The following is a 15,235-nucleotide window of genomic DNA, read 5'->3' on the forward strand; positions in this document are numbered from 1 at the left end:
TGGTCCCCTTGCTTTTTGTATCAACTCACTAGCTTAGATTATAACAAGAAGTAAGATTTTCCCAACATATCGAAAACGTTTTACTCATTTGAATGACAAACTGAACTGGGTCACTCTTCGTTCAAACTCCCTAAAATCCTCTTTTGTCCCCATCCTGATTCTTAGTTTGAGCTTCGGCGAGTTCTCTTCACTACATTTACATTCTTTCAACGCACGGAGCTGCTGCCTCGTGATTCGATGTTTGTGTTAGAAAGCAGTTAAACTGAAACAAGCGGCTGGTCCGTGTATTTATTTATGTGGTGATTAGTGTTGTATAAATAAATATAGAAGCTGCTTCATCAGAAAGATTTCAAAGTAAACACACAACATTAATGAAGACATGGCAGCTCATCTGTTCACACTAATTATGCCCCCCGGTTGTTGGAGTCATAATTCGAGTCATGCCGGCAGAGAGCAGGAACTGGACTGCGTTCCAAGAAAAGGAGAAGCTAAATTAGCTACAAGTGGTCAGAGCTGAGACAGAATGAGTCTGAACCAATAAACCAAGCTCTCCAGAGAGAGTCGCAGGCTTAACTCTCCTGCTGGTGTAAGAACCCCATTTAGGTTTAGCAAGAAAAGACACAAGAGTTACATAAGAGAACCAAACCTTGATTTGATCAGCCATGTTGTTTTTTGAAGTAGGAATTTTGAGGTCAAAGCGCCACCTAAAATTTGTTGTTATTCATTGCTTTGTTGACAAGCTTGTAAGATGAGAGTCAGACAAACTGATCGAGCGGCGCACACAGCAAAGCTAACCCATGTACTCCAAACTGTGTGTCCAATCTGAAAGATGATACCAAAAAAAAACTTGGCACATTTTTCAAGAACAGATCAGAACAACAGGACTGATTATGCCTTGTACTGGATTCCTACCAAAGACATTCCATTCAGATATTTCTCATTGTTTGTATCAGTGTCGAGCTTGGTTGTTATGAACCATTATTTTTGTTTCTCCACAGAGACACTGCTAAGCCCCCCTGCTCCCCGCCGGTGGGAGAACTTGATACTCATTTTTTTCCCTTTTTGTTCTACGTGTTTTAACATGCATGTTTGTGTTTTCAGAGGAATATTTAGGCCGCGTCACTACGCTATGAGCAACTCTGATGTTGTTTTTGGTCCCGGGGGTGTTTCAGGCGGCGGTTTAATTGGAGTGCTTTTAGCTTTGTGAATATCAGATGAAAAAGGAAAGGTGCGTGGCCGAAGGTTTGACCTGTTTACAACTGCTGTTGCGTATGCACATGCAATGAGTCATTACTTTGTTTACTCCAAAATCGGCTTCTGGACACTGACCTATTGGTGGAGGCACATGTTAGTTTAGGCAACTCAGATCGCAGAATTTCCCAAATCCTAATTTGGGGGCTCGTTGGGATAAGGAAGAAGTGGGGGGAAAACATCTGCGTGTAGTAAGATTTATACGACTGTATACCTGTAGGCGTGCTTGAATCAACAATTTGGTGAATGTGTTCAACATTCATTTTTTAAATGAGATGCAATTGAAAAAGGTCGGTCACGATTTAATTCAGATTTTGGCACAAAGCCCCTGACGTGTCAGCGAGCCTCAGCCTCATCTAGAGTAAGAATGTGTCCAGTGTTCCAGGCCAGCATGTTTATATAAAGACGTCTGCTATTTCGAGCTCTGCCAGGTCTTATCTGGCTCTTTATTGTTCTCTGAGACAGCAAACTTCACTCTCATGAAAAAAAAGCCTGCTTTGAATTCTTGATCCGTCAGCTTTAAGGGCTATAAATGGTACATTTTGTCCTGAGTAGCTGGGTGAAAGAAAAAAAAACTGAGTCCTTATTAGTGCTGAAGGGTTTTTTACCATTCAGAGGTAACCCGTTAAGAGCAGGAGATGGCATTTAGTGGGAGGTTAGTTGAGGTTCTGCTTTTCAGCTCTACCAAGGGCATGTACACCGTGTTCCAAATTATTATGCAAACTGAATTTAAGTGTCATAAACAATATTTTTTGCTGTGCTATTGAATTTATAGATGGTATTATGTGTCAGGTCTCTTTGAATCACTATAATTAATTTCAGAGAGCTGGTTGATTAGTTTGTCTGCTGAGCTCAATTAAAGGAAATCTACTTAAGAAGGATGTTCCACATTATTAAGCAAGCCACAGGTTTCAAGCAATATGGGAAAGAGAAAGGATCTCTGCTGATGAAAATCATCAGATAGTGTAGTGTCGTATGACAAGGTATGAAAACATTAGATATTTAATGAAAACTGAAGCATTTATTGTACTGTGAAGAGATTTGTGGCTGATTCAGAACAAAGATGGGTTTGTACAGATAAAGGCAAAATGAGGAAGGTTTCTGTTAGACAAATTCATCGGATTAAGAGAGCAGCTGTTAAAATGCCTTTACAAAGCAGCAAACAGTTATTTGAAGCTGCTGGAGCCTCTGGAACCTCCAGAGGCTTGAGGTGCATGAAGCTACTATTGGGCCCCTAACCAGAGCTCACAAGCAGAACTGGTCTCAGTGGGCCCAGCTGTACATGAAGATTAATTTTCAAACAGACTTGTTCACTGATGACTGCTGTGTAACCCTGGATGGTCCAGATGGATGCAGTAGTGGATTGGTGGTGGATGGACATCACATCCCAACACGGCTGTGACATCAGCAAGGAGGTGGTGGAGTCATGCTTTGCGCTGGATTCATGAGGAGAGAATCATTGGTCGGCCCCTTCAGAGTCCCTGAAGGTGTGAAAATGACATCAGCAAACTATATGGACTTTCTGACTGATCACTTTCTTTCATGGTTCAAAAAGAAGAGTCGTACCTTCAGTAGCAAAATGATCTTCATGCATGACAATCCACCATCTCATGCTGCAAGGAATACCACTGTGTCATTGGCTGCTATGGGCATAAAAGAGGAGAAACTCAAGGTGTGGTCACCATCCTCCTCTGACCTCTGACCTCAACCCTATTGAGAACCTTTGGAGTTTCCTCAAGCAGAAGATCTGAATCCAGTTCATATCAAACCAGCAGCTCTGGGAAAGTTTTCTGACATCCTGCAGAGAAATTCAAGCAGAAACTTTCCACAAACTCACAAGTTCAAAGGATCAATAATTGTGCTGTGATATCAAAGTAGGTCCTATGTTAACATGTAACTCAGTCTGTTGAGATGTTTTTGATTTAAGTAGCTTTGATTTTAGTACATGTGACCATTTAATGCTGCACATTCAAAGAATGACAGTTTGCAGTTCTTTATAATCCATAAAATGTTGAGAAAATCTGCTGTGCATAAAAATTTGGAACAGTGCATGTTGAGTTTTCTTTTTTTGAAAATAAATACTGTTCTCATGGGGAGCTTTGTTCAGTAAAATTAGATTTATACTGTAATAGTTCATGACTTGAAAATTATACTGACCATCATTTGCAGTGACCATTTAAGAAAATCTGAGAAAATATCACTTGCATAATAATCTGGAACACGGTGTATCTATTTAAACTGTGTTGGGCTGAATGAATGAAGAAATACGTAGAGAAGGTTTTTGAACCAAGGTGACTAAAAAAAATATGTAAAAGTTGCTTTTTGGGAATCTTTAACACTTAGTGTTTCAGGTAATGGTGCTGTATTTTTTCAAAAACTTCTGATAAGTTTTGTTTGCTTGAGTATGATTCTAGAGCGACCTTAGTGCCTCTAACAATAATGAAAATAAAGTGTATGCGGTTTAAATATTTCCTCATAAGTGTTGACTCTTCACCTTCCTCTCTGATTGGTTAAAGATCTGGTGTTTGCATGTTTAGAGGAATTTTCATGTTTGCAGGGGCTTTTCAGAAACATAAGTAACCGCTTCTGATGTTTCCCTTTTTTAGTTGTGCTTGTAGTTTTTTTTTTTTCATATTTGGAAATGAAAAAAATATAAAAAGGAAGCAAATACCTAATAAAGCAGATGCAAAGATGTTAAGGATGAAGCCAAAAATTAAAAAAAAGAGTACTCATGTTATGTGTGGAACAATGAATATAAATGTTATTTTGTAACACAGTGACCACCAAAGACAGAAGCAGTGATTGTACTGTAGAGTTCGAGTGTTTGTCCATTGAGGATTATAAAATCAGCGGAAATGTCTAACTGTGGTACCACGGAAACCAGCACCCTACCCAGTGGTTTAAAAGTGGCTGTGGTGAGTGCTAGCTGTCTGTCTGAAATAGCAACATTTCTAATTCAATTAACTACCACTGTGGCTGCTGGGTTTAGTAAAAAACTGCTAGGTTTAGTAAAAACCATAATCTCTGATCTGGTTTTGATCAGAGATTACGCCCTTTTCTCAAAAAAACTGTCCAGAATACATACATTATGGAAAACCTAGCAACAGTGAATGGAAGCAGCTGAAAATCACACTTTTGCCATCCTTATCAAGGCTTGATATGCACAACAGCGATGTAACTCTCAAAGAATTATGCTAAAGACGCAGTTTAAGAATAACATATACAGTATTTAACAACATATTAGTATTACACAATTGTTTGGGGTTTTTTCTGGAAGCGGCAAACACAATGTAACACAGATGAGAAGGGTATTTTATATATTAGATGAATGGGCCAATAGGTTCGACTATCGGAGCATAGTGGGGTGTTTAAATGACACACAAAGGCAGTTAAATGAATTTAAAAAAAACAACTGGCTTTAGTGACATAAACCATGAAATTAACAAACAGTTATACAAGACACACAATTATGAAAATAAAATTACACACAATAAAATACAAAAAATAATACAAATACTTGGCCAAGTGCTAGTTCTCAGTTTTGAATCTTTTGGGTGCACCCTGGTGATCTGAATTCTAAATCGTAATAGGCAACAGATCAATCAATTCCAGTTCCAATTAGGTTCAGCTCAACACCATTCACATGAGGAGAATTTCCTACACAGCAGTTTGTTACAAGGTACCAAATAAAAACCAGTCCAAAAGGTGAGATCAGAAATTCCAGGATTAAACAATAAAAAGAAAAATGTCAGTCAGTGGTCTCACTCCTAACCAACTGTGTGTGAAGATGTGAGTGGTACTAGCCTACCACACCGCGGGGTGCAGCAGGACTCCAAACGGAAAAGAAGGAATCCAGGAATCCAGTTCTTTCTAAGTCCAGGTGGGAAGGCTCGCCATCAAAGTCACAGGAGGAATCCACCTCAGGAACAATCCAGCATAAACAAAAAAAAAACCTGACCTGTCAACAGACAGGACCAGCAGAATCATAGGATTTTATTAAGCTGTTCTAGCTTTAATCCTTAAATTATGTTTCTGTATATTTGACATCAATTACTGTAAATTACAAAAGCATTTCTTCAAACAATATTAAACATAACATTTTATCCAAAATCAGTAAAAGTTTACATTTTAATAATCAAATAGTTCAGATAAACAATATTATTCAACAAAAATGTGATAAACAGAACAAAAACCCAAATGAAAGGCACAGAATATGCTCACCGATCTCAATGCGACACGTTAGGGACAACAATATGGTGGCTCTCAGTCCGGACCCGTGAGGCACTAGATAGTGTAATAAGGCATATTTTCCATGCTTTAGCCTTGATAATATGAGCTATCATTGTGAACAAAGTAAGAATATAACGTAAATTAGGTTTTACCTTCAACTGAACGGAGAACAGGATGAACTTAAAACGTTAGCCTAGTAGCCGTTAGAGCTAAACCAGTAGCCGTTGGCCGTTAGAGCTAACGAGTCAGCTCTAACGGTGTTCAGCAGAAAAAGTGAACTTGTCTTTCCTTTTCTTTTTTTTCACTTCACGCGTCTAGCTTAGAAGTCGGATGATCTGGGAAAGCGTTTGTTTGGAGTTGTATAACTGTTTTAAAACAGAGACTCTCACGCTGCCCAGCTTAATCGTTTCCGGATCTCTCTCGCTTACACACTCAATGCTGCGGAAGGGCGGGTCCTGCAGCGGCAGTCCGAATTCTGATTGGTTTAAACTCACTGGAAGCTAAACTTCCTATTGGCTAGGTAGACCACCTAGCTTCCCTAACCTCCGTTTCTTAAAGAGGCATCCCCATTTTATGTGGGTTACAACAAGTTCAAACTTTATCATTTTATACTTCACAAGAACTCGAGTGTAAATCTCCTGGGAAGACGCCACGGTAACCAAAAGAGGCACATTCATTTCTAACCAATCACATAGTATCCACCAGACACCACACAAGAAAATGACTCTGCCCAGAATGTGTCATAAACAAGCGACAAGAACAGAACAGCCATTTTGTTCTTCCCGTCCCTGAGAGAGAGGAATGCTGTATTACCCTAAAAAGTCATTACAAGCTAATGCTACTGATGTGCTGGCGGGAAGTTAAAATACTGATATATAATCCGTTGCTCAGACACTAAGGAAAATAAGTCAGTGATTCACCTGTTTATCATGCAGGGGGGATGATTGAAGAGGACGATGATGGATTTAGTAACACAATCTTTGGGCGAGATTCGATGCTGAAGATGTTGGAACCTTCTCCTCACAAACACCACCAGTGGCCCCCTCCCTGTCCTGGCTGCTGACTCAGTCTGTTGTAGCAGTGGCATGAAATGTGAAGCTAAGATTACAGCTGCTTCATAATCACCAGGAAAAATGTCTGATCTTTGGCTAAAGGACAGAGCGCTCACTCCATCCGTTTCTGTTCAGCCGGCCACACATCCGTTTGACGGAGAAGACCCTCCCTTTTAAAAGGATCTGTTTTGTCAAGAAAACGCTCTGCGTTCTGTTTAAAATAATTAAAGTCACTCCAGAGAACACTTCCTAACCCCATACATGGTATTAGTCTGTCTCCAGCCGCTGTTATTGTCGGTGTCTGAATGTTACTCACCTGCTTTGAAAAGCAGGAAGTTATTTATGTCAGTACTAGGTCTATTGTGACAAAATATGCGCTAAATTTTTCAGTCTCTCGTTTCATATTTCGCTTCCAAGTGTTGATTCCTAAATTGATTTATCCGCTTCGTCACCCACTCATCATTTCTGCTTTTAGCAACAACTAATGGCTTGTTCTGTCTTGGCTGCAGAGGTGTTGAAGCTCCTCTTCCTGAAGTGACTCATGAGTCAACAGGCTGTTTGGCCGAGATGAGCTGTTTATAACTCTGTTGGGAGATATTTTACACAACACTACGAAGCGGACGATGAGCACAGAGTAAAGAGGGAAAAGCGGACTTCGTATTAATCGTATACAGAGAGTTAATCACGGCCCTCGCCGCTTGAAGTGTTGTTTTGATCCGTAACCGTCCTTCCCGTGTGTTTGCATCCCTTGCAGGCCTCATACCGCCCGTTCCTGCGACAAATCCTGGAGGACGTTTTCCACCCCGACCGACCCGAATGCCCCGACATCGAGCACATGTCAGGGGGGCTCACGGACCTGCTGAAGACGGGATTCAGCATGTTCATGAAGGTTAGGCGCTGCAATTTGAAGGTCTTTTTGTGTTGCACAAAACTTCTCAGGAACTATAGGGTTGGGGGGGGGGGGGGGTTCCTATCATGTCTTTTCACCACAGAAATTACAAATAAGTGGGTAGAAATTGTTGAGAATAAATTCTGTGTTTTCCTTCTATCTCTTTTAGCTAGTAGCAAAGCTAAAGCTAAAGGAAATGCCCTCATAGCTAGTTTAGAGGATATGACACACTAGAGAACGCCCTCTTTAGGGCGCAGCTTAAACAGAGGCTAACAAAGGAAGTTGCCACGTGTTGCTTGTTGCCATTTTGTCCTGCTACCTCCTAAAGGTAGCATGAGAAGTGGACCAGCTGGATTTTGGTATTAATAAATGAAATTCGTGAATTTAATTCACTGACTCGCTTCTTCAACCTCATACATCAAGAACTCAGCATGGAGAACGTATAAATTCTCCACAAAATCTTAAATATTTCTCACTTCTTCAATATTGTCACCCTCCTAAAATAATGGCCAAAGTCATTTCTTTTCCAAAAGAGAAGTTTTTTTTCTTCTTTTTTTTTCCTATATCATCTTTTGGCAAAAAAAAAAAAAGAGGTGGTGATATTTTCAGCAAATTGTTTCGTCATCACTCAGTTTATCCGCCGCCTGCAGTTAATATTTTCTATTAATCTTAAATTATGCAACAAAAGTTTTGGAGTTTCATTTGCAAGCACAACATTTAAGCTCTTGCTATTCCAGTGGGTGGAAATCTGCATCCCCAGATCGGATCGTTTATGCTGCTCTGCATTAACGGCACGGCCTTTAGACCCACAATGCAAAAAAAAAAAAAGAACAGGCGAGTTTTTTTTCTCTCAAAAAGGTTCTGGGAGAAAAAAAAACTTTCAGAAACCTCTTGTCAAAGCACACCTTGATAAGTGCTTCCTATAGGCCAGAAAGTGGCTTCCTTCCTTTACTGTGGGAACATGACCTGAGTTGAGTTCATGAATGCATTGTACAAAACAAAGTCCAGGACTAAACCCTTGCCATGGGACGTATTATAAAAAAAACGTGACACGTTCTACATTAACTCAGGAGAAAAGCCCCATACAGGCCGGTCTTTTCACCGAGATCACACTTTATTGGACCAGCAGCCACGTGTCTCCACATGGAGTCCCCAGCTGCTCCTTTTCAAAACGCTGCAGCAGAAGGGCCTCCCAGCTGAGAAGAAGCCAGAAATGGTTACTGAACATTCATGTCTAAAGGCCTGTATGGCCCCCTGTTTAGCTCCAGTAATAGTCTGATGATCATGTCAATGTCTGTGGTCCATTTACAAATGGGTGGTGGGCGGGGGGAGTTTGCTCCACATTCAGTGACTTACAAAAGTATCAACGCCTCTTGACCTTTTTCATGTTCCGAACGTCACAAGTAAAAAAGAAAAAATTCATGTTTGGGGGTGGATTTTATGGTACGGACTAACACAAAGCAGCAGAAAAGCTTCAAGTGGAAGAAGAAAGACGCATGGTTTTTGCATATCTTTAAAATAAAAATCGAAAAACTGTCGTATTGCTCTGTTCTGACCAAACTCGAACGTTTTGACCTGCGTGCAGAACGTTTTTTCAGAAAGCCTTTCATTTCGCTGAAAACGCCGTCCAAACAGCGCTACACGGTGGTGTCGGCATCATACTGTGGGACGCTGTATTTCATCCGGGACAGAGTTCTCATGTGGAGACGATGGCGAGGCTGTTCAACCTTCCCGCAACATAAAAATAAATCTAATAATCGGAAAAATCCAATTGGAAATCTGTAGCGACACTTGAGCAAAACAAACTACTCACCTTAAGAATTCATTTTTCAGATTTCTGCATGTAAAACTTTTGAAAACCTTCCGCTTCACTCTAGTCTGCCATATTTAAATCCCAATTAAATACAATACAGTTTGTATTTCTAACGTGAAAAAAGCTTCGTGGGTGAGAAACTCAGCTAGTAAGACAATGTCATAACCTTTCAATACTCTATTCCCTTTTTTTTTATTGTGAAAATATCACACTGTTATTGTGAATATGTGATACCTCTGTGGGAGAAAAGAAACCAACTACAGATGGAGGCGCTGGCGAAGGCTGGCCTTCTTCTGGATCCTAATTGTAGTGGAGGATAAAAGAAAATAAAGAACCTCGGCTTAACAATTACACAAGTGAGCACAGCCGTGGCCTAGTTCCACACTTGTTAGGAAACTTGGCGTGAAAAGTGGCAACTCAGAGCCACCAGAGCCGTAAACCTGAACTCGAGGCGCGCGCCCTCTTTACGCAATAAAGCACCGCCGTACAAATCTCTATTTTTATCCGCTGCGAACGCAGCTGTCTGAGCGCCAGCCCCGCCGACGGCCTGCGCAGCGTCTGCGACCACAGCTGCCTGTGCGTCTGCTGGGCCGTGTTTAGTCTCTGTTGAAACAAAGTCCCACTCTGTCCGGGAGTCTGACTCCTACGGCTTCGCTTCGGCTGGCGTGTGTTTAGCATTAAAGGCTTCGGCGAAAGGTCAGATGAGTCCCGACGCACTGTTTGGACACCGGCGTTATTGATGAGAAACCGCTAGACGTGTTTGGGTCTCAGATGAGATCGTCTGAAGCTACCAGTGAAAGGTGGATGAGCTGTGATCCAGAAGATAACAGCAGCACACAAACATGAGGTGTCTGCTGCTAAAGAAGAAAGAATCTGTCGGGGTTTTTTGGGTGAAAAAAAAAAATCCAAACGTTGCTTCTGATGATGTTTGGATGATCTTGTGGCCCTGGGCTTTGACTGAGCCACTTGGACGCAGGAAGGTGGTATTCGACTTTTGCTTGTCATTATTTATAGAATAATGTTTGCATCTTCAGATTTTTTTTCCCCTTTTCCATCATCTAAGAGATGAAACAGTTTATTTATATGTAGATGAATTTCTTTTTTTGTTTTTGATTTTTCCACATTAAAATTCTGATTTTTCTCCATAACACTGCTTTTTGAGTCACTGAGTCCAAAGATATTTTTTTTTTACATTTGCAACAACAACAAAAAAAAATCAAAGATTAATTTTAGAGTTTTTTGTTTTAGTTAATCTGTAGATCCGGTCAGATCAGGTTTAAAATAAATATATCAAAGATCATGAATAAATGGATTCAATCTGAATGTATTGTTGGATAATCCAGTGCAGGCTGTACTCTAGATACTTTTAACTTTTAAATGAAGTTGATCTAATTTGATTCCATTATCCAAAACAAATGCAACTTTAATAACAATTTCACCCATATGTAATTTTAGCTTTAGTGTAATCTTGGATTATCAGTGTAAAATTGGAGGCATGCATAGATTCTCTTTTTTTCTCATGAGGCAGAACCAGTGCATTTAATATCATGAATTTCCAGAGAAAAAAGAAATTAAGACATGAAAAATGATTAAAGTCGACAGAACACAAAGAAATACTGTGAATTTGTGAATCCATACTGCTAAATTGATGTGTTAGTTCCATGTTTTGTGGAAGATATTCCATCATTTTTAGCCTTATTTAGGAGAATAATCCGTTGTGGTGTTTTAGCTTCTTGGACCGAATACTTTTTACAAAATTCCAAAGCGACACAAACCATGATACTCGCAACCACCATTCTCACAAATAAATGAATGGGTTTTAAAGTTGGAAGCGCTGTTATTCTGGTTTTCTAACCAAAAATATCAAGTAAGGGTAACTCTTTATTTGACGGGGTGTGCATAAGACTGATATGGCCACGTAATGAACATGACATAAAGGAACATGAAGGAGTCTTTATGGATGTCTATGACTGTCGTCATGACGTGTCATTCGGTAAATAATGACATGTTTAATGCAAAGTTGCTCTTAAAGTTGCATTGAAAGTCAATTAAAAGTACCAACTTTACATTATTTTGTAAATAAGGACAAGACCATGAAACACGTTTTTTTTTTTTCCTCTGCTCACGGTCCCTCCCTCTGCTTTGCCCCATGGCAGCACACATGGCTCACACTGTGCGTCTGTGGATGCACACAGGTGGTGTTGTGATCTCACATGGAGCTGGCGTGGCGCTTGATGTCGAACTGTAAAACAACACAAGCCTAAATAATATTCGCTCACACCCTCTTTTTGTGTGTGTGTGTGTGTTTTTTTTTTGTTTTTTCCGAGGAACACGTTAAGCACATCCATGACACTCCTCAGCCCAGCCGCCTGCCGCTTCACGTGTTCAGCCACCCTCGCCACGGAGCCGCCCCCTCTGCAGCTCTGATTGCTCGGTTAGCATTCGCAGGCTTGTCCCGGCTGCCGCCAGCCAACCAATCACGCCGCACCTTTCTGACCCAGCAGCCAATAAGGTTCCCAGAAACACCTGGTTTGCTGCGAAAGGACTTCTTGGAAAGGGTCTGTGGGAGTTTCCTCTGCCACAGGATGGTGGGACATTTGTGTGTGTGTGTGTGTGTGTGTGTGTATAAGCAGGTGCTCACACCTGCCTTCATTCCCACGTGTCAACCATCATGACACCGGTGTGTGTGTGTGTGTGTGAGTGTGGTGAGCTTTGTCTGCAGCCACACAGAAAGCAGAGCATACAGTCACGGTTACGACCGTATCACAGGCGCCCAGCTGGGCCGTTTCCCCTAGCAGCCGCACAGACAGAGCAGCAAACACGGCGACCTGCGTGGGAAATGTATGAAAGGGTTCCTAAAAGCAGGCGAGGATGTTTACCAAATAAAAGTGGGTCTAAAATAGGAACCTGAGTCAGCGACTTCAAAAAGAGCTGTCCTGATTTCCAGGTGAGCCGTCCGCGTCCCAGAGACAACCCTCTGCTCTTCCTCTTCCTGGTCGGTGGAGTCACGCCGTCGGAGCTCCGCCTCGTCAAGGACGCCGTCGCCGCGCTCAAACCAAGAACACAGGTCAGTGAGGCCACAGGTGTGGAGTAACGTCAAGTTCCTGGTGGAAGCCCTTTTGTCCATAAGTCGGTGACATCGTAACATTTAGCAGTGTGTGTCCACTTTATCATCTATTACATTATTTAAGAAACAATTGTTTTTATTAACATCTCTTATTAATGAGAGATGCTCATTAATAAGCATCTCTTATTAATGAGAGATGCTGAATCATCTCTCATTACTGTGAGATGATCACAGTAATGATCATCTCATTACTGTGTGCAACACCTTTTTTATTTATTTCTAGAGAAATGTACAAATCTACAACAAATGTCTACTTTCTAGAATCAAACATGGAGAACCAACAACTAGTTTTATCAGATCCCAGAGAAACCCCGGCTAGTTTATAAATTACAGACGACTTATTCTTATTAAACATGGGGAACCAATATGTAGTTCTATACATTTACCTTTTTATCTTTCTTTTGGTTTGTTGCTTTGTTTGTATGTCCTTCACGTGAAGCACTCTGAACTGCCTCGTTGCTGAAAATGTGCTAAATAAATAAAATGGCCTCATAGCAAAACGTTTTATGAGGTTGGAGCGAACACAGAGAGATCTTTTACCACTTTAATCTCTCAAGATTGTCCAGAGTTGTTCTCCCTTCTCTTCAGTTCACCTTTTCTCACAGGGCATCCGTAAAAAGTCTTAAATGCATGCAAAGCCTTAAAGTGTCTTAAATTCTTTTTTAAAATATGTTTATCTTCAATACATTAATCACAGGGTTTTTTATTTTATTTTGTCATCACATGACTATTTAATCTTGTATATTCTATGTACCGTAGTTCTATTTTCCACGGGACTTTTCTGTCAGGCATATGTTTGAGTCGCATGCAGACATCTTCATCGCAGTAAGTGGCTCCAGGCGATCGACGCTACCAGTAACTTGCCGCTAATAAACCTTTGCTAGCTAGCTATTACGGATAAGTGCAAATTCATCGCTGGTCGCCTGCGCCGCATTTGTTTTCGCCGCTGGCTCACTTCTGTTGCTGAGCCCCGGTGTATTCTGCGGATTCAGACTTTTACTCTTTGCATCACGCATGGTAAGGCTGTAGCAGAGCCATATGCAGCAGGATCCCCCAGCTGTTCCCTGTATTTACAGCTATGGTATTACATTTCACCCAAAGTGGCAATAAAAAAGGTCTTAAAAGTCTCAAATTGGACTTGCTGAAACCCGGAGTTAGCCTGTTCTAACTGGGAACAGAGACAACCATGGAAAACTGTTGATCTTTGTGCCCAAGTCAAATGTTCTGGGTTAGTTATTACCTTGCTGTAGCACCCGTTGATGGGCCACATTTGTCAGATGTTAACCTTTTTTATTATTATTGGAAAAAGTGCTGGTTTTTCAGAGAGTTTCTGATGCTGTGCACTTTAACAAGGTTCCTAGAACTTTTGGAGGGGAAACAGGCCCACAGCCTGACACATCCTCCACCGTACTTCATTCTGGGAATGATCATGTAGGGTCGACGCGCCTGGAGAGTGTACTTTTGGATGCTTTGAGAATCTCCAATGACCAAAGGCCCAGTGGAGTTTAGTGTGTTTACATTTGTGATGGAAGGAGAGACAATACTTTTTGCCTTCGTGGAGATGAAGACTTATGGTTGTCATGGTGACTTGATGAATCCTCCATGTTACTCTTTCCTGTAGCTCACCGGCAATGTTCTTACCCTTTTACTGGAACTGTTCTAATACCACTGATTAGTAAAGAAATTATCATTTGCTTATAAGTATATGAATCTTTTACACACATACCAGGCCCCAAAAAGTATGGATATCTCTGTTATTACACTGGATTGGTGGCATTATTGGTTCGTTTTCAGATAATATTGATATTTTAATCGTACATGTTCTAATGTGCAAAGACTTCAGGATGGACAAATATACCAGAAGGTGTGGGGATAGAAAACGGCATGTAGAATGTGTTGAGAATCAGAAAATACACCTAATCATATGGAGCTCTGTAATATTTCTTATTTTTCTAGAAAAAGAAAGCCAAACATGCGGTTTGTTCCAATTTTTGCAAAGATTTGTCAAAGGCAAAGCGGTTTTGAATATAATTTATTTCTTTAACAAGATTTAATGACCGACTGGACGTTCTCTAAAGGTGAGGATTGCTCCATTTCGCCCCGCAACGGCAGTAATCGGTGTTATTCCTATTCAGTCGAGGCTCAGATGAATCATCGCTTTAGCCTTGAAGATTGAAGGCAAAGAACCCGACTGCACAATCGCTCATAAGTGCTGACCTAAGTACACAGGTGGCCTGAGATCAGGTGTGAAGGCCTGATCTGCCCATGTGTTGATGCAGTCGTCACACGCCTGCCTGTTTGCTCTGGGCGATCTAAGTGCCTAATACATATGCAGTCCACACTGACTCACAGAACATGCAGCTAAATGCAGTTTGTCTGCTTGAGAGAACTGTAAGAAAGGAGGGGGGTAAAAAAAAGGGAAATCAAGCTGGGTAATGTGGGGGTTTTCATAATAAAAAGGCTTTGAGAATTAGTCCAGAGGTGATGAAAGGCTGGACAACGATCAAAGCCGTCCATGTTGTAATCAAGAGAAGTGAATAAAGATGAGATTATACAATAACCTGCTGGGGCCACACACACACACACACACCGCACCCTACCAGATCCATGTGTAACACGCCGCCTACATGTAAACACATGTACGCACGGTGGCTGGTGTCTACTGGCCAGATGTTCCAGTTTCTGTTTTTTTTTTTTTTGCTTCTGCAAACGTTCCTCGCTTCTGCCATAAGCACCAATTTTTGGGGTGCTGACCCGCAGTTAAAGCATCACTGCTGAGGAGAAACAGAGCTGCTGTGTTGTGTAAGGAGAGCCCCGCCCGTCCTCATCCTAACTATACAGGACCAGGAGAGTGTGTGTACACACACGCACAC

At 41.2% G+C, this 15,235-nt stretch overlaps 1 protein-coding gene and 1 long non-coding RNA gene across 2 annotated transcripts in view; one reads left to right on the forward strand and one right to left on the reverse strand.

Annotated features, from left to right (window-relative positions):
* Positions 1-15,235, forward strand: part of scfd2 (sec1 family domain containing 2) — a 133,068-nt gene that overhangs the window by 115,075 nt on the left and 2,758 nt on the right. Inside the window, exons 7-8 of the mRNA XM_023339761.1 lie at positions 7,288-7,422; positions 12,183-12,302. Coding sequence (XP_023195529.1) covers positions 7,288-7,422; positions 12,183-12,302 — 255 coding nt within the window. The remainder of the gene's footprint in view (positions 1-7,287; positions 7,423-12,182; positions 12,303-15,235) is intronic.
* Positions 3,849-7,278, reverse strand: LOC111609722. Its single transcript, XR_002753289.1, has 3 exons — positions 5,634-7,278; positions 5,473-5,535; positions 3,849-5,209 (listed from the first exon to the last, which is right to left on the reverse strand). It is a non-coding gene; the product is annotated as an uncharacterized LOC111609722 (long non-coding RNA).

This window comes from Xiphophorus maculatus, chromosome 9 (genome assembly GCF_002775205.1).
Source record: "Xiphophorus maculatus strain JP 163 A chromosome 9, X_maculatus-5.0-male, whole genome shotgun sequence".
NCBI classification, from domain to species: Eukaryota; Metazoa; Chordata; class Actinopteri; order Cyprinodontiformes; family Poeciliidae; genus Xiphophorus; species Xiphophorus maculatus.